This window comes from Pongo abelii, chromosome 20, assembly GCF_028885655.2.
Source record: "Pongo abelii isolate AG06213 chromosome 20, NHGRI_mPonAbe1-v2.0_pri, whole genome shotgun sequence".
Taxonomy (NCBI): domain Eukaryota; kingdom Metazoa; phylum Chordata; class Mammalia; order Primates; family Hominidae; genus Pongo; species Pongo abelii.
Window position 1 is genome coordinate 51638453 of NC_072005.2, and position 19454 is coordinate 51657906.

Below are 19454 nucleotides of genomic sequence, written 5' to 3' on the forward strand. Positions count from 1 at the left end.
TTTGGGAGGCCGAGGTGGGTGGATCATGAGGTCAGGAGATAGAGACCATCCTGGCTAACATGGTGAAACACTGTCTCTACTAAAAAAAATACAAAAAATTAGCCGGGCATGGTGGTGGGCACCTGTGGTCCCAGCTACTCGGGAGGCTGAGGCAGGAGAATGGTGTGAACCCAGGAGGCGGAGCTTGCAGTGAGCCGAGATCGCGCCACTGCACTCCAGTCTGGGCAACAGAGTGAGACTCTGTCTCAAAAAAAATAAAATAAAATTGGCCAGGCACAGTGGCTCACGCCTGTAATCCCAGCACTTTGGGAGGCCGAGGCGGGTGGATCACCTGAGGTCAGGAGTTGAGACCAGTCTGGCCAACATGGAGAACCCCGTCTCCACTAAAAATACAAAATTAACGGAGCGTGGTGGCACATGCTTGTAATCCCAGCTACTCAGGAGGCTGAGGCAGGAGAATTGCTTGAACCCAGGAGGCGGAAGTTGCGGTGAGCCAAGATCGCGCCATTGCACTCCAGCCTGGGCAACAAGAGCAAAACTCAGTCTCAAAAAAGAAAAAAGAAAAATTCTGGCCCCAACATCTCCATTCCCATAGCTTTACAGCAGTGGGATGGGGTGGGAAGACTACTAGGCCTTCCAGATCCCAGGCCTCCCTCCCTTCTCCAGCCCTCCAGCCCACCAACACCAAAGCCCTGATTTCCGCCATCTCTGTGCTCCCTCCACCCTCCACCCCAGAAAAATCATTGAGTGCATTTTTCCCCCTATTCCTCTCCTCCTTCTTCCTTTCTCTGAGAAGGGTTCCCGGGAAAGTCTTCTGGGAACCTCTGTGGAGGGAAAGAAGGGCCGGGGGCGGGTGGATGGTAGGAGGGTTGTGGGTGAATCTTCACACCTCAGGAATCTGTTTACACACCCGTAAGGAGGAAGAGGAGAGGAGACCTTCTCTGAAGGGTGAGGCCTTTTCAGAGCTGGGTGCTTCTTCCTGCTCTCCAGCCTGGTTATGGAACAGTGGCCATTCCTGGTGACCCCTGAGACCAGGGGAGGGAGGGCAGCCTTGGCCACCCTGGGGCGTGGGAACACAAGCAGAGATGGGGAGGGGAGAGGGAACCCAAGATGGCTCCAGCGCTGACTCACCAGCCATGGGACCTTGGACTGGTCGCCTGGCCTCTCTGGTGACTGCCCTAGACTAGGGCCTGGGATCCTTCCTGGAAGTTTTTTCTGCTCAGACCCCCTAGTCACCCTTTTCCTGGAATGAGTGAGGTACTCGTGTTTCATAATCCCTCTGGCCCCTGTGCTGCTTCCATTAAAGGATTCCTTTAAAATAAATCCAAGGCTGGGCACGGTGGCTCAAGCCTGTAATCCCAGGCCTTTGAGAGGCTGAGGTGGGAGGATCACTTGAGGCCAGGATTTCAAGACCAGCTGGCCATCATGGAGAAACCCTGTCTCTACTAAAAATATAAAAATTAGCCAGGCGTGGTGGTGCATGCCTGTAATCCCAGCCACTCAGGAAGCTGAGGCACAAGAGTTGCCTGATCCCAGGAAGCGGAGGTTGCAGTGAGCCGAGATCCTGACACTGTACTCCAGCTTGGGCGACAGAGCGAGATTCTGTCTCAAAATAAATAAATAAACAAACAAAAATAAAGCTCCAAAAGCTGATCACTGCTCCTTGTTAAATCCACAACCACCACCCACCCAGCCCAACTGACAGCACCTCCCTCTTGGACTCCTACAGTCACCTCCTCACTGGGCTCCTGACTTCTATCCTTGTCTCCCATATTCCTTTTTTATTTTGAGACAGGGTCTCGCTCTGTCGCCCAGGCTGGAGTGCAGTGGTGCAATCACTGCTCATCGCAGCCTCCACCTCCTGGCTCAAGTGATCCTGTCTCAGCCTCCCGAGTAGCTGGGACTACAGACGCACACCACCATGCCCGGCTAATTTTTTAAATTTTTGTAGAAACTGGGTCTCCCTGTGTTGCCTAGGCTGGTCCCAAACTCCTGGCCTCAAGCAATCCTCCTGCCTCAGCCTCCCAAAGTGCTGGGATTATAGGCTTGAGCCACTGTGCCCAGCCAATCTTCCATATTCTACTCCCCACTGAACAGCCCGTGGGATGCTGTTAATACTTAAGCCAAATCACCTTCATCCACTACTGAGAACCCCCTCATAGCTCCCATTTATCTCAGATTAAAAGCCAGAGTCCTCACTAGGACTTACATGGCCCCACACGACCTGCTGTCCCCTCTCCTGTCTCATTTCCCCTTTCCTCTTGTCCTCTCCACCTCCTCTCCAGCCACACTGCCATACCTGCTATCTTTCAAAATTCAGACACTCTATGATTATTAGAGATGGAGTTTCGCTCTTGTCTCCCAGGCTGGAGTGCAGTGGCACAATCTCAGCTCACTGCAACCTCTGCCTCCCGGGTTCAAGCGATTCTCCTGCCTCAGCCTCCTGAGTAGCTGGGATTACAGGCACCCACCACCATGCTCAGCTACTTTTTTTTGTATTTTAGTAGAGATGGGGTTTCACCATGTTGGCTAGGCTGGTCTCGAACTCCTGACCTCAGGTGATCCACCCGCCTTGGCCTCCCAAAGTGCTGGGATTACAGGCGTGAGCCACCGCGCCCGGCCCAAAATTCAGACACTCTCTAACCCCAGAGCCCTTGCACCTGCAGTTCCCTCTGCCTGAAATGCTCCTCCCACAACAGTCACAGGTCTGAGTGCCACACATGCTTCAAGTCTTTGCTGGAAAGCCACCTCAGCAAGCCCTCCTCTGCCCTCCTCCAGATCAGACTCCAAGTCATCCTCTGTCCCCTCAACTGGCTTTACATAGAAAAATGTCCCCTTCACATTTAGCAATTCCAAACATTAAATATTTTTTATTTACTTGTGTATGGTGAGCCCTGTGAAGGCAAGGCCAGGCTGCCTCAGTCATTGCTGTATCCCCAGCCCCACCCAGCACAGTGCCCTACATAAACCTCTGTTGAATGAATGAATAAATACCCTTTCTTCTTGTCCCACACCTTCTTCCCAAACCTTCCCGCATCACTCTTCCAGGCAGTCTGCCCTGATTGCCCTTCACTTGAATTCTGACATTCTCCCTCTTCATCCTCAGTCTTGACTTGGAGATCGCTGTTTATCTAGAAACTTAGAATTGCGGTCTTATGTTCCCTTGCCTGTATGACCAGGGGCTTTGCAAACATAATGACTCTATATCCGCTGCATTTCTCCTTCCACGTTCCCCGAGTCACAGACTTTTATCCACTTGTTGGAAAAAAAAATCCAACCTTCTCTATTTGTCTTTATTTTCTGGAAACCAAATGTTTGACTTAATTTATCTGGCCAGACATGGCGGCTCACATCTCTAATCTGAGCACTTTGGGAGGCCAAGGCAGGAGGATCTCTTGAGCCCAGGAGTTCAAGATCAGCCTGGAAAACACAGTGAAACTCCGTCTCTACAAAAAGTACAAAAATTAGCCAGGCATGGTGGCGCACATTTGTGCTACTCAGGAGGCTGCTGTGGGAAGATCGCTGGAGCCCAGGAGGTGGAGCCTGCAGTGAGCCACAATTGTACTACTGCACTCCAGCCTGGGCTACACAGCGAGACTCTGTCTCCAAAAAAATATATTTGCTCATCTCCTCCTCCAGGAGGCCCTCCACAACCGCCAAACTGTGATGGGATCTGGAAGCACAAAGGTTGACCGGTGACACACCAACCTCACTCTTCCTAAGTTCTTGTATTCTTATGAATATTAACACAGCCCTTTTTCCATACAATTTGCATACACCAGACCAGGAGAGAAGGGACTGTGGGATGAGAGGGGAAAACTGGGGGTTCTGTGCCACTCGGGGTTCACTGTGCTGGCGGCAGCATCTTCAGCTGCACCTGGTCCCCCTGGGAGGGCGGAGTGGCCACCCAGCCGCCAGTCATGGCCTTGGCTGTGCTGTTCCTCTTGGAGGTGAGTGGGGTCTCCAGGGTGAGCGAGGCGTTGGCCATCTCCTGGGGCTTGTCGCTGGCCAGAAAGCGGAGCAGGTTGTGCAGGGCCTTGGCCACATCGCTGCGGGCGCCCTCGTTGACCAGGCAGTAGAGGATGGGGTCCGCCACACAGTTGAGGCTGGTGAAAGCCAGTGAGCTGTGATATGCAGAAAAGACGCGCTCCTCGAAGCCGCAGTCCCAGGGGCGGCCCAGGTAGATGGCGCTGCGGGACAGCAAGAGCACGTGATAGGGCGCAAAGCAGACCAGCACGATGGCGATGAGGCTGAGGGCCAGCCGCTTGATCTTGGCCTTCTCCTGGCGCTCGGTGGACACGCTGCCCCGCACGGCCCGCAGGATGCCCCGGTACGACAGCAGCATGAGCGCCCACGGGAAGAGGAAGCCCACGAACACCCGATAGAGGTTCATCCAGGCCACCCAGCCTTCCATGGGGAACTTCTCAAAGCAGAAGGTGTGGTTGTAGCGGTCTCGGAAGAGCTCGTCATGGAACAGGGGCGCCGAGTTGGCGCCCAGCTCCGTGGCCCAGACCACGGAGCTCACGGCCACGGCGGTCTTGACGCGGCGCAGGCGGGCGAAGCGGAGTGGGTGGGCCACAGCCAGGTAGCGGTCCACCGAGATGCAGCACAGAAAAGCGATGCTGATGTAGATATTGGTGTAGAAGATGAACCCAAAGAGCTTGCAGGACCCGGGGCCGTGGATCCAGTTGTCGTGGTGCAGGAAGTAGTCCACCCACAGCGGCAGCGTGCAGATGTACAGCAGGTCTGCGATGCTGAGATTCATCAGGTAAACGCCCAGCTCGTTGCGCTGTTGCACCTGGCGGTAGGCCGCCCACAGAGCCAGGCAGTTGGTGGGCAGCCCCACGCCGATGACAAAGATGTAGAGGGATGGCGGAAAGAGGTGGTCCACGCGCGAGTCCACGTGGCAGCCCTCCCACGTGTGGTTGCCCATGGTGGGCACTTCGGCTTCTGGGGCACTTCCCCTGGCCCACGGGGGCTGTGGGGCCACAGGGAGCGGGAGGCCATGGGGCCCCCTGAGCCCCTTCCTTGGAGGCTCAGGGGAACATGGTGGGATGTGGTCTACAGGGAAGAGATGAGGTTGGGTAGGCTGGGCTGGGCTGGGAAGGGCAGAGCTTGAGAGGGAAAAGTTGGAGGAGGGATGGAATTATGACAGGAGGGAAGTCTGGAGGATGGTGAGATTAATAAAGAGGTTTTTCAAGGAGGTTATGTATGGAGTCAATCAGTGTGTCAACGAGGGAGTATGGGGGTGACACAAAAATTGGTCTCCGGGAGTGTTTATGGAGGAGACGAAAGTATCGCTGGGCAATGGTGAGAAGGAGATGGTTTGCAGGGCAGTTAGGAAGTATGTGTAGCCATATTGAAGTAATAATGGCGGGGGAATGTTCTAGAAGACACGGGAAATACATGAGAAAGTGTTGAGATAGGACACAGCACAGTTAGGGAGTGTTGGAAAGTTCAGGCAATGCGGGTGGGAGTGCTGGCATTTCCTAGGACTCCAGAAAGAAACAGAGATAAGTAAGGTCACCAGTAAGGAGAAGGTTCTGGAAAAGGAGGTGTCTGGCACAGGGTGGACAAAGATGAAAGGCTCGGTCTGGGGATTGCAGGAAGGAGTCTTAGGAAACAGGAAGGAGGTGAGTAAGGTCTAGATCAGAGTTGAGTGAGTTTGGGGACGGAAGGGAAATTTCATTGGGGGCAGGGGAGGGACTCCAGACTGGTCCTGGTGGGGGCTGAGGGATTGGGATGAAGTCAGTTCACCGCTGACTGCAGTGCCTGTTGGGAGAGAGGACAGCAGTGAGGGAGTCATGGACACTCCAACCTTCTTCTCCCCACACTCCTCACCATAATTGCTGTGAACTGCAGAGACTGGACACCCCAACAATCCCTACTTCAGCCCCAACCTAAGCAACCACTCTCTGAGAACACAGATTTCAGGTGTCAGGCATATTTTTCCCCTGACAGGTGTTAGAATAAAGACCCAACTCAGGCCGGGTGCAGTGACTCATGCCTGTAATCTCAACACTTTGGGACGCCGAGGTGGGAGGTTCGCTTGAGCCTAGGAGTTCAAGACCAGCCTGGGCAACGCAGTGAGAACCAGTCTCTACAAAAAATAAAAATAAAAATATTAGCCAGGTGTGGTGGTGCATACCTGTAGTCCCAGCTACTGGGGAGGCTGAGGTAGGAGGATCACTTGATTCCAGGGGATTCAGGCTGTAGTGAGCTATAATCGCACCACGGCACTCCAGCTTGGGTAACAGAGTGAGACCCTGTCTCACAAAAAAAAAAAAAAAAAAAAGGTTGGGTGCAGTGGCTCACATCTGTAATCCCAGAACTTTGGGAGGCCGAGGCAGGCAGATCACAAGGTCAGAAGTTCAAGACCAGCCTGGCCAACAAGGTGAAACCCCACATCTACTAAAACTACAAAAATTAGCTGGGTATGGTGGCGCATGCCTGTAATCCCAGCTACTCAGGACGCTGAGGCAGGAGAATTGCTTGAAACCAAAAGGTGGAGGTTGCAGTGAGCCGAGATCGCACCACTGCACTCCAGCCTGGGCAAAAGAGTAAAACTCTGTCTCAAAAAAAGAAAAGGAAAGAAAGAAAGAGAAAAAGGGAAAAAAATGACCCAACTCAGATTTTAGCATTTTCCTGCAGAATCTCTGTAAAACTGGCACAAGTATCATATCATGCTTCAGGAAATGCCAGACTAGTTTAACTCTATCATGTCACAGACAGAGAGAAGGGGCCCAGAGAGGCTGAGTCACCTTCCTAAGGATGCACAGCATGGCAGCAATAGGACCAGGGCTAGGGCCAGCCTCCCATTCCTTACCCAGGAATCCCATTCTTGTCAACAAGGATAATAACAGCAAACGTTAATTGAGCCCTACTACATAGCAGATCCCATTCCAGGCATTTTTATGCATATTATTTCTTTTTATTTATTTATTTTTTGAGACAGGGTCTTGCTCTTTTGTCCAGACTAGAATGCAGTAGCATGATCACAGCTCACGGCAGCCTCAATCTCCTGGGATCCCAGTGGTCCTCCTGCCTCAGCCTCCCAAGTAGCTGGGAACACAGGCATGCACCACCATGCCTGGCTAAAAAAAAAAATATATATATATATATATATATATATACATATATATATATATAAAATAGATGGAGGTCTTCCTGTGTTGCCCAGGCTGGTCTCTTGAACTCCTGAGCTCAAGAGATCCTTCCCTGTAATTGCAGCACTTTGGGAGGCCTAGGCAGGCGAATCATGAGGTCAAGAAATCAAAACCATCCTGGCCAAAATGATGAAACCCTGTCTCAACTAAAAATACAAAAATTAGCTGGGCATGGTGGCGCACACCTGCAGTCCCAGCTACTCAGGAGGCTGAGACCGGAGAATCGCTTGAACCTGGGAGGCGAAGGTTGCAGTGAGCTGAGATCACGCCATTACACTCCAGCCTGGGCAACAGAGCCAGACTCCGTCTCAAAAAAAAAAAAAAAAAAAAAAGAGATCCTCCCACCTTGGCCTCCCAAAATGCTAGGATTACAGGAGTGAGCCACCATGCCCAGCCGATTTATGGATATTACTTCATTGAAATTTTCAAGACTCCTATGAGGAAAGTAGTTGTTCTTTCTCTTTGACAAACTGAGGCACAGAGCTGTTCCGAGACCTGTCCAAGGTCCTGATGTCTGGAGTGCAGCCATCTCCACTCTCAGTCCTCATCTCCAGCCTGTGCTTCAGTTTCCACCCCAGAATAACTGGACAGGCCAGGCACAGTGGCTCATGCCTGTAATCCCAGCACTTTGGGAGGCCAAGGCGGGAGGATTGCCTGAGGTCAGGAGTTCGAGACCAGCCTGGCCAACATGGTGAAACCCTGTCTCTACTAAAAATACAAAAATTAGCTGGGCATGGTGGCACATACCTGTAATCCCAGCTACTCGGGATGCTGAGGCAAGAGGATTGCTTGAGCTCAGGAGGCAGAGGTTGCAGTGAGCTGAGATAGCACCACTGCACTCCAGCCTGGGAGACAAGAGAGGAACTCCATCTCAAAAAAAAAAAAAAAAAAAGAAGAAGAAGGCCAGGCATGGTGGCTCACGCCTGTAATCCCAGCACTTTGGGAGGCCAAGGCGGGAGGATCACCTGAGGTCGGGAGTTCGAGACCAGCCTGACCAACATGGAGAAGCCCTGTCTCTACTAAAAATACAAAATAAGCTAGGTGTGGTGGCGCATGCCTGTAATCCTAGCTACTTGGGAGGCTGAGGTGGGAGAATGCTTGAACCCGGGAGGTGGAGGTTGCAGTGAGCTGAGATGGCGCCATTGCACTGCAGCCTGGGCAAAAAGAGCGAACTCCATCTCAAAAAAAAAAAAAAAAAAAAAGAATAACTGGACAGAAAAGGGCCCTGGGCTGCCAGTGGGGACTGGGAACCAAAGCTGCAGAGGAGTAAGGGAAAGGGGAGAGCCAGGGGCTGCTGGGAACAGTCAAGGTCAAGATCAAGATCAGGGAGCATGGGGAAGCCCTGGGGTTAGCGCCAGCAGTCTCCTCCCTCAGGGACCACTCTCTTCACTGTCTCTGCCTTTTCCCCCCCAATTTTCCTGAGTGAGAACCTTGAGCCTGTCAGCCACTTTGTCCTGGGAAGATCTGCATACACAGGGCAAAGGATATTCATGGACCAAGTCCCTGACTGTCATCATCCTCGCAGAGAAGCGGAGCCAAGTCCAGAGTCACAGGCAGCTTCAGGAGCCATTCCATCCAGGGGTCTTTTGGTTTAGTTCTTTTGGATATGAAGCCTGGCTTTTTTTTTTTTTTTTTTTCCAACAAGATCTTAACCAGAAACCAATCTAAAACAGTGCAAAGGGTGAGCTGCTAGCTGCTGTGGTGAAACAAGGTGGGGGTGGAGAGGCCACCTCTGAAGAATCCCCAGGATGCACTTTTAAAACATTTTAAAAGTGGAGTTTAAGGCGGAGTCTATTGACAGATGAGGAAACCAAGCCCCAGAGAGGGGACGGAAGGAGGTCCATGGGAGCCTCCCAGATGCCAGAACATCTTTCCATGGGAAAGTCCTCTCGGCTCCACCTCCCCAGTGCTTCCTGAATCTGTGTGCATCTCTCTCAAACGCCTGCTACTGTCCACTCTGCGTCAGCGTCAGCGTCATCGCTCGCTGGGATCATTGCAGTAGCATCACTATTGCTTTTCTGGGCTGCTACTCTGGCTTCCTTCAAATCACTTCCCATATGGCAGCCAGAAAGATCTTTCCTTTCTTTTCTTTTCTTCTTATTCTTTTTTTTTTTTTTTTTTTTGAGACAGAGAGTTTCACTCTTGTCACCGAGGCTGGAGTGCAATGTCCCAATCTTGGCTCACCACAACCTCTGCCTCCCGGGTTCAAGTGATTCTCCTGCCTCTTCCTCCGGAGTAGCTGGGATTACAGGCATGAGTCACCACGCTCAGCTAATTTTGTATTTTTAGTAGAGACAGAGTTTCTCCATGTTGGTCAGGCTGGTCTCGAACTCCCGACCTCAGGTGATCCACCCACCTTGGCCTTCCAAAGTGCTGGGATTACAGGCGTGAGCCACGGCACCCGGCCAAGATCTTTCTAACATGAAAATCAGCTCTTTCTTTTCTTCTTTTCTTTTCTTTTTTTCTTTTTTTTTTTTTTGAGACAAGGTCTCACTCTGTCGTGCAGTAGTGCAATCTTGACTCACTGCAGTCTTGACCTCATGGGCTCAAGCGATCCTCCCACCTCAGCCTCCTAAGTGGCTGGGACTACAGGTGTGTGCCACCACACCTGGCTAATTGTTCTATTTTTTGTGGAGATGGGGTTTCCCCATGTTGCCCAGGCCGGTCTCCAACTCCTGGGCTCAAAAGATCTTCCTGCCTTGGCCTCCTGAAGTGCTAGGATTACAGGCATGAGCCACCACACACAGCCTAGTTCTTGTAACTTCCCTGCTTGAAACCCTCCAATGGCTTCTGAATGGACTTGCGGTAAAATCCAGACTCCTCATCCGGAGTCACAAGGCTCTGTCTGACCTGCTGGGGCAGCCTAGCCAACCTCACTCACCTCTCCTTCCTGCCTCAGCAGGCTGAAGGCCAGTGACCTTCTTTCCAGCCTCAAACCTTTGCACACTTACCATACTCTCAGTCTGGAATGCTTTTTTTTTTTTGAGACAGAATCTTACTCTGTCGCCCAGGCTAGAGTGCAGTGGCACGATCTCGGCTCACTGAAACCTCTGCCACCTAGGTTCAAGTGTTTCTCCTGCCTTGGCCTCCTGAGTAGTTGGGATTACAGGTGTGTACCACCCTGCCCAGCTAATTTTTGTATTTTTAGTAGAGATGGGGTTTTACCATGTTGGCCAGGCTGGTCTCGAACCCCTGGCATCGAGTGATCCACCCACCTTGGCCTCTCAAAGTGCTGGGATTACAGATGTGAGCCACTGCTCTTCCTTCAGATAGTCTGAGTAGCTCCGTTCCCTCCTTCACTTCCTCGGGAGTCCCTCTCCATTCAGTCCCCGACTCTCCCCTGCCCCAGGACCCTCTCCTCACATCACCCTGTGTTTTGTTTGTGTCTGTCTGTCTAGAATAGGTTTTCCAGGAGGGCAGAGACTTTGTGTGCCTTGTTGACTGCTGTATCCCCAGCACCCAGGACAGGCCCAGCATACAGTAGGTGCTCAATAAATTACCAAGGTCATGGTCAGGGAGCACAGAGCCATTTGCCAATGGCAAAAACCATTCCAGAAGCTTTGCAGAGGCCAGAGGCATGGAGTAAAAACATATTCTCTGCCCATGAGGCTGCCCCACCCCACCCCAGGCTCAAACAAGGGCATGGGGAGGAGGGGGAAGGGAGGGAGAGGAGTCCGTTCCCAGGGGAAGAGGTGGTTGGGGGAGAGCTGGAAAGGGCAGGATCTATCCGCTTCTTAATTGACTTTGAAAGGTCAGGGCTGAGTCCTGCTCAGTAAGCCCTGCCCCCTGTGGGGTCCTCAGCGGCAGAGCTGCCTCCCCCACCCCAGACTCCTGGGCAGAAGCTGTGGGTCCTGTGGAGATGGGATGGGTGGGGGCGTACTACAGGCTGGAACAGTGTGATCCAGTCCCTCCCTTCCACTTGAAACCTCCCACCCAGACCAAGTCACTCAAAATAACCTCCCTCCCCTCTCCTCTGCCCTCTCTCTCTCCATCTCTCTGCCCCTAGTCTCTCCCTTCCTCCTGTGACATTTAAAGAATTAGGTCTTCAGGAGCCTCAGTTTCCCCTTCTGTAAAAGGGGGCACAGGCTTTATATTCATCACATCACAGACTGGAACGTCCTTGCTAGAATGTGATATCAGCTCCGTAACATGCAGTATTTGAACGATTATTATTATTCCACGGGGACTAGGGGGCTGAGACAAGAAATAAACCAGTTCTTCGTGGCAGGAGGCACCCACTGAGGGCTAGAAGTCCCCTTTGCCCCACTTTCTGTCGACTCCCAGGGCTCTGCTGACCTAACTCGGGTACCCGGGCAGGAGACACTTCCGGCAGCCAGAGGAGGAAATACACTTCCCATTGCTAATTTCCTCAAGGGGGAACCGGTCCAGTTCTCACCCCTCCTTCCTCCCACCCCTCCTCCCCAACCCGCTGGCATCTTGCGGATGCTGGACATGGGGGGAGGGGTGCCCAGACAGCCCTCTCTTCTTCCCCACGTGAGATCTGCCCAATGTGAAAACCCCAAAAGTCAGCATGGAACGTCAGACTCTTAGAATGCCACAGTGCAGCCGATGTATGTGTGACAGCTGGGAGTGTGAGGCTATTTCTGACCCCTTCCTGGTACAGATGGGGAAACCGAGGCCCGCAGCAGCAAGGCAGTTGTCTAAGTCACTTGATGTCTCAAGACTGGGCAAACCTCCTGTCACTGTTAACTAAACATCTTCCCTTCACCTGAGGTTTTTCTCTTCACTCTCTGAACTTCTGTAATTTTTCTCAAGTCTTTCTGAGCGTCTCTGGCCCCTCTGAGAACCTACTAGAAGATACGACTTTCTCCCCACAAAGAAAGCAAGCGACCTTCCATCACCTGATCCCCATAACCCCGTTCCCCTTCCAGGACCCTCTCTGGTTGGGATCTAAGTTCTGCCCCTTAGGCTCTGTTGAGGGGGTGAACCCTCAAATCTCACAGTCCACAAGAAGCTCCCCCTGTCTGTCCCACAGGCCCCCACTTCTTGGGTCCCTGCTGGCCCCTTCCAGAGGGTCGGGGGGAAGAGAAATATACCCAAGGATGGAGCGATAGTGGGGGGACAGGAAAGACTAGGAAGACCTGGCCCCCCCAACTTTAGCAGCCTCGGCTGCCGCATCCTGCCAGCCACCCCAAAACCCAGCAAAGCTGAAAAACTTGGAGGATTTCGAGGACAAGAAGGAGAAGTGCTACAGCCCCCACATCCCCCAGCACCCCTGGGCTCACTCACCAGCCTTGTCCCCGATGCCACCAGGCTATCTCACCTCCCCCTTTTCCTCCTCTGTGGGCTCCTGCTCCCCCCTCCCCGCCCCGCCTTCTCCCTGAAGCCCCAGGGGATCAGCCAGCTCCGGTCTGCTCATTAGGGACGAAATGTGATCACCGGTCCTCGCTCCCCACCTGGTGCCCTGGCGGCCGGCGGAAACCAGGGGGCAATCGGGCTACCCTAACGGCCCCACTGCACCTCAGTATCCCTGTTTCAACCGAGAGGGTCTCTGTGCCCCCCACGCCCACACTGCCCACTAGGGATACCAGTCCTTAGACGGCCTCACTGACGTTCTAGGTCCCTATGGTTCTGCAGTCTTCAGGTTCTATCCTTAGTTCACTTCGCAGTTGAATGTTCTATTATAACATTCTAGAGCGTTACTCTTCTTTCATTCTATTTATTACATCGTGGCTTTGTAAGTACCTACCCTAAGTTTCCAATATTCTAGGAGTGTCACATTCCAAGATTCGAAAGTTCTATTGTTAGAACACGCTATGATTTTTTTTAAGCATTCTATGACTTTCATAATCTATTATTAAACCCTCAGTGATTTTTATCTTTCCCCAGCAAACAGGAATATGTATTTCCCTTTTCTCTTTTATAGAAATGGGAACATACACTAAATACGGTGAGCCCCACTTCCTTTTCTTTCCCCTCCTTCTCTCGCCTGCTTTTGAACATTCCAGCAGCCTGATTTCTAAGACTGTGCAGAATTCTAAGAAACTATGGCTTCATGGAGGGAAGAGAGGGGCGTGTTAGTCACCACCTCCACCTGGCCCCTAAATTCTCACCACCTGGGGGTGACATGCTATATCCAGGCTGCCTCTCTACCCTTTCGCTAGTGGGCCTAGCCTCAGCCCTCCCCGCTCACACCAGCTGAGTTATTATTTGTCTAGACACAAACCAAATTATAGGCCCTGTCCCCGAGGGAACGGTGGGCTCCAGGCGGAGGGTCAGGAGACTGAAGCTGGAGTTAATCCCGATTCCCCTCCACCTCCCTCCCTCTCTTCCCGAAACTCCACCCCTTCCACCCAAACCAACTCTTGCCCCTCTCCCTCCCCACTACCAAGGTTTTAGAAATATTTTCTCTCCTCTGCTTCTAAAACCCTCCCTTCTGGATTCCAGCCATTTCTACTCACCCTGGCATCTCTCCCTCCTCATTGAGAAGACCTCTTTCCCCAAATTAATCTGACTTAGTGGTAGCAGAAGAAGCCAGCTCTCTGGATTTGGGCTTCGGTTGAAAACTGGGGTCCCAACCCTCCAGCCTGGCACTGACTCACTGTGGGGACTTCTGCTTTTGGACCTCAGTTTCTCCATCTATAAAATGGGGGCGGGGGGAGTTGGCCTAGGTGGCTCCGCAAACCCTTTCCAGCTCTCAGCTGCCATCACTGAAACGTGCCAAGATTTCAACACTCCTCTTTTTGGATTGAAGGACTCCAGTATCCTCAGGACCTTTGATTGGAAAGATCTGGAATTCCCAGGCCTCCCCTCCGATCCTTCTTCCATCTGGGCCCTTCCATTCAAAGATGTTCACGTTCAAGGTACTTGATCATACGATTCCCAGGGTTCCAGGAGCCCCCATGGGTCTTTCATCCTCTTCAGCTGGGATTCCCCCAGAAAAGAAAACCTCCTCATCCTCACCCCAAACCTGAAGTCAAGTTCATCTACAAAGACAGAGCTGGGGGCGGATGCCCCCTTGGTGGGTTCAGGAGGAGGGGGGCTGATGGTGGGCTCTGGAAGGGGAACTGGGGGGTGTGGCCCCATCCTCTCCACTTCTGCGCCAAACAAATTCCCCAATGCATATCCAGCTCGAGTATGCACACACACACATCCCACAACCGATGCCTCACAGACATTCTAGAGCTATTCCTCAGCCTAGCTTGGGAGGAGGGGTTGTCCAGTTCCGGGGGGAGAGTGAGGTGGAAGCAGGAAAGAGTTAATGGTGACCCAGTCAAATCCTGGAAGAGAGGAAGTAGGGGAGGAAGTCCACCCCCCAGCCAGGAATTCCTGAAATTGGCGGGCGGGGTAGGTGTGACCTGAGGGGCAATGGGGTGGCTCCGTGAAGGGGGTGCTGGGTCATGGTGTCACTTAGAGTCCGCCTGCCCCAGGTCACAAGCCTCCTGCCCCCTACCCCACTCCCAGGCAGGTTCCCAGCCCAGAGGAAAGTTCCGGGATGCGGAGGATTTGGAAGGAGAGAAGACAGGGCTGAAGGTGCCAAAACAGTGTTATATGAGACGGAGAGACAGAGACAGGGCAATAGAGATGAAGAGACAGGAAGGGAGAGAGCAAAGAGATACACAGACACAGGGAGAGATGGAGATAGAGGCAGAGACATCCACAGAGGTCCCACAATAGATGGGGGAGAGGCACAGGCAGGGGCAGAGGGAGGTGGGACCCAGAAACAGAGACAGAGACAGACAGACGGAGACAGAGAGGCAGAGATCAAGAAAAAGACAGAGACATCCAGAGACACAGAAGGAAAAACACGTCCAGAGGCAGAGGGACCACAGACACAGAGACATCAGGCGGGAGTTGGAGACAGACGCAGAGCCAGGGAGAGCAACAGAGGGGGCGGGCACCGAGACGGCGCGGGAGACTGAGGCAGCCCCCGAGGGGGCGGGGAGGAGCGGTCTCGCTACGAGCAGGGCAACCTAGTGAGACCCCGCAGCATCGCGGGCAGCCGGGGAGGGCCAGGCACTTACCTGCGCGCGGCGACTGGACGGGGCGGGCGGCGGCACCTCTCTCCGCTGCGTCCAGGTCCCCGGTCTTGACAACGGCGCGGGGACCCAGCGGATGCCCCCGCGGGGCAGAACAGCGGCTACTTCTCCCGGCCCCCGGGCCAGAGCCGCCAGCCGAGGCCCCGCCCCGGCCAGGCCCGCCCCCATTAACCCTACCTCTGCCGCTGCCCCTTAACCCCTTTCAGGCTTCACCCCATTCAACGACTCCAGCGACGGGTGAGGCTCATCTGCTGCTGGAACACCCCCCAATCCTTCCAAGTCCCCAGCTGGAAGGTCCCCTCTCTCCAACCACACACCACCAAATTTATCAGGCCCTCAGCTATGGGAAGAGGAGGACCCTGCTACTGACCTTCCCTGGGTTGAGCCATTTCCTCCCACAGAGACCCCAGGCCTCAGTCATTCATCTTCTGGTCATTAACCTTCTGCATCTTCCTCCCCAACAACGGAGAGAATAAAGGGTTCTGTTAGGTCCCCAACTCCAAATTCAGGGCCACCCCTAGAAGGAGCTCTGGGGTTGCACTTCCAGCCTGCCTCTTGGTCAGACCTTAGGCTAGTGACATCTCTGTGCCTCAGTTTCCTCTTTGAATCAAGGTGGTCACTCATGGTGCCTGCTTGCTTCCTTCTTTTCTTTGCTTTGCTTTGCTTTGCTTTGCTTTTTTCTTTCTTTTCTTTCCAGACGGAGTCATGCTCTGTTGCCCAGACTGGAGTGCAGTGGCACAATCTTGGCTCACTGCAATCTCCGCCTCCCAGGTTCAAACGATTCTCCTGCCTCAGCCTCCCGAGTAGCTGGGATTATAGGCATGCACCATCACGCTCGGCTAATTTTTGTATTTTTAATAGAGACAAGGTTTCGCCACGTTGGCCAGGCTGGTCTCAAACTCCTAAGCTCAAGCTATCTGCCCAGCTCGGCCTCCAAAAAGTGCTGGGATTACAGGCATGAGCCACCGTGCCCCACCTATTTTTCTTTGTTTGAGACAGGGTTTCACTCTGTTGCCCAGTCTGGAGTTCAGTGGCACGATCATGGCTCCCTGCGGCCTCAACCTTCCAGGCTCAAGTGATCCGCCCACCTCAGCCTCCTGAGTTGCTGGGACTACAGGCGTGTGCCACCACACCTGACCAATTTAAACAAATTTTTTTTCTATAGACAGGGGTCTCACTATGTTGTCTAGGCTGGTCTCAAACTCCTGGGCTCAAGCCATCCTTCTGCTTTGGCCTCCCAAAGTGCTGGGATTATAAGCCTGAGCCACCGAGCCCAGCCATCATGGTCCTTTTCTCCTGGTGGTCTCATTTAATGGTGTCTCATTTAAAGTCTGTAAAATATGCCAACCAGACCCCAACACTCCTCGTCTTTCTCTGCCTCACTTTTCCCCTACCCTTTGGGGAAGGCGACATTCTCTGTTTCCCTTATTTTTTTCTAGTTGTCTGCCTTCCTACTAAGAAGAGTGTCATTTTTGTGTCTGGCTTGTTTACTGTTGCATGTCTGTTGCCTAGAAGACTGCTGGGCAGGTGATAGGTGTGAAACACATTGTTTTCCGGCCGAGCATGGTGGCTCACGCCTGTAATCCCAGCACTTTGGGAGGCTGAGGCAGGCAGATCATGAGGTCAGGAGATCGAGACCATCCTGACTAACAGTGAAACCCCATCTCTACTAAAATTACAAAAAAATTAGCTGGGTGTGATGGTGGGTGCCTGTAGTCCCAGCTAATCAGGAGGCTGAGGCAGGAGAATGGCATGAACCCGGGAGGCAGAGCTTGCAGTGAGCCAAGACCGCGCCACTGCACTCCAGCCTGGGTGACAGAGCAAGACTCCGTCTCAAAAAAAAAAAAAAAAACATTGTTTTCAGGGAGTGAACAAATGAATGATAAGTGCTCCTAAAACATTAGCTTATTTTTATTATTAACATCACATCTTTCATAAACTAATCATGAGAATTCATTATTGGTCAAGGGACTTCAGATAGACGTGGCATATAACACTAAAAAATGATAGCTGTAGGGTTTGATTTTTTTTTTTTTTTTTTTTTGAGACAGAGTCTTGCTGTGCCCAGGCTGGAGTGCAGGGACATGATCTCAGCTCAATGCAACCTCCTCCTGCTGGGTACAAACGATTCTCCTGTCTCAGCCTCTCGTAGCTGGGTATACAGGCATGCACCACCACACCCAGCTAATTTTTTTGTTTTTAGTAGAGACAGGGTTTCACCATGTTGGCCAGGCTGGTCTCAAACTCCTGACCTCAGGTGATCCGCCCGCCTCGGCCTCCCAAAGTGCTGGGATTACAGGCATGAGCCATGGCACCTGGCTTGTTTTTTGTTTTTTTGAGACAGAGTCTTGCTCTGTCCCAGGCTGGAGTGCCATTGTGCCATCTCAGTTCACTGCAACCTCCACCTCCCAGGTTCAAGTGATTATCCTGCCTCAGCCTCCCGAGTAGCTGGGACTACAGGTGCACGCCACCACACCCAGCTAATTTTTGTGTTTTTAGTAGAGAAGGTTTTCACCATGTTGGCCAGGCTGGTCTCGAACTCCTGACCTCAAGTGATCAGCCTGCCTAGGCCTCCCAAAGTGCTGGGATTATAGGCATGAGCCATCGTGCCCGGCTCTTTTGTGTGTATTTTTAAATTAAATTAAAATGTAGGCCAGAAATGGTAGTTCACGCCTGTAATCCCATCACTTTAGGAGGCCAAGGCAGGCTGATCACTTGAAGCCAGGAGTTTGAGATCAACCTGGGCAACATAGCAAGACTCTGTCTCTACGAAAAAAAATTTCTTTTAACTAGCCAGCTGGGTGGTGCGTGCCTGTGGTCCCAGCTACTGCGCATGCCAAGGTGGGAGGATCACCTGAACCCAGGAGGTGGCGGTTGCAGTGAGCCGAGATCGCACCACTGCACTACAGCCTGGGAAACAGAGGGGGAAAAAAAGGACAGCTGAGTTCTGTGGCTCATGCCTGTAATCCCAGCACTTTGGGAGGCTGAGGCAGGAGGATCACTTGAGCCCAGGAGTTTAAGACCAGCCTGGACAAAAAAGTGAGACCCCCATCTCTACAAAAAAAAAAATAAATAAAAATTAGCCGTGATTAAAAAATAAATGTAATTAAAAATTACATTTAATTAACAATTAGTCTCAAAAAATTTGATTAAAATGTTCAGATCTTAAGGGAACAATATAAGGAATCCTGAAAATTGGATACAACATGTAATTAAACACCCAAATCAAGACTCAGGATATCAGCCAGGTGCGGTGGCTCACACCTGTAATCCCAGCACTTTGGGAGGCTGAGGTGGGCACATCCCTTAAGGTGAGGAGTTCAAGACCAGACTGGCCAACATGGCGAAATCCTGTCTCTACCAAAAATACAAAAATTAGTTGTGTGTGGTGGTGGATGTCTGTAATCCCAGCTACTCGGAAGGCTGAGGCAGGAGAATTGCTTGAACCCAGGAGGTGGAGGTTGCAGTGAGCCGAGATTGCGCCATTGTACTCTAGCCTGGGCGACAGAGCAAGACTCCGTCTCAAAAAATAAATAAATAGTGCAGGTGCAGTGGATCATGCCTATAATCCCACCACTTTGGGAGGCCAAGGCAGGCGGATCACCTGAGGTCAAGAGTTCAAGACTAGCCTGACCAACATGAAGAAACCCTGTCTCTACTAAAAATACAAAATTAGCCGGACGTGGTGACACATGCCTGTAAACACAGCTCCTCGGGAGGCTGAGGCAGAAGAATCACTTGAACCCGGGAGATGGAGGTTGCAGTGAGCCAAGATCGCGCCATTGCACTCCAGCCTGGGCAACAAGAGCAAAACTCCGTCTCAAAAATAAATAAATAAATAAAACAAACAAAAACAGATAGCTATTCTTATAATCTTGTGTGGCTTTGGACAGGTGACTTTACCTCTGTGAACCACATTACCCACTTCTTCTCAGGGATTTTTCTTTTAAGAGATGGGGTCTCACTCTTTTGTCCAGGCTGGAGTGCAGTGGCTCCATCATAACTCACTGCAGCCTCTACCTCTGGGGCTCAAGCGATCCTCCCGCCTCAGCCTCCCGAAGCACTGAGATTTCCAGAGCCACCAAACCCAGCCAAAGTGAGCAGGTTAACAAAGACCCAAGAGACCAACAACACTCATAGGAATAAATGTTGTTGTTGTTGTTGTTGTTGTTTTTGAGACAGAGTCTTGCTCTATTGGCTCACTGCAAGCTCCGCCTCCCGGGTTCACGCCATTCTCCTGCCTCAGCCTCCGGAGTAGCTGGGACTACAGGCGCCCGCCACCGCGCCC

The 19454-nt window shown here is 52.2% G+C and overlaps 1 protein-coding gene across 4 annotated transcripts; it reads right to left on the reverse strand.

Moving 5' to 3' along the window:
• Positions 1–2842: 2842 nt before the first annotated feature.
• On the reverse strand, positions 2843–15295 carry GPR4 (G protein-coupled receptor 4). 4 transcript variants are annotated; one of them, XM_009232781.4, is made up of 2 exons: positions 15152–15295; positions 2843–5772 (listed from the first exon to the last, which is right to left on the reverse strand). In XM_009232781.4, exon 2 carries the CDS (start codon positions 4931–4933, stop codon positions 3845–3847), a length of 1089 nt encoding a protein of 362 aa, XP_009231056.2. In that variant the 5' UTR covers positions 4934–5772; positions 15152–15295; the 3' UTR covers positions 2843–3844. The 4 variants fall into 4 exon arrangements, with proteins under 4 accessions (XP_009231056.2, XP_054396691.1, XP_054396692.1 ...); XM_054540716.2 differs by lacking the exon at positions 15152–15295 and adding an exon at positions 12584–13004; XM_054540717.2 differs by lacking the exon at positions 15152–15295 and adding an exon at positions 12716–13001.
• Positions 15296–19454: the final 4159 nt, after the last annotated feature.

What these genes read in the sequence shown, in the direction of transcription:
- GPR4 (XM_009232781.4), bottom strand. Translation starts at nt 4,933, where the DNA reads ATGGGCAACCACACGTGGGAGGGCTGCCACGTGGACTCGCGCGTGGAC.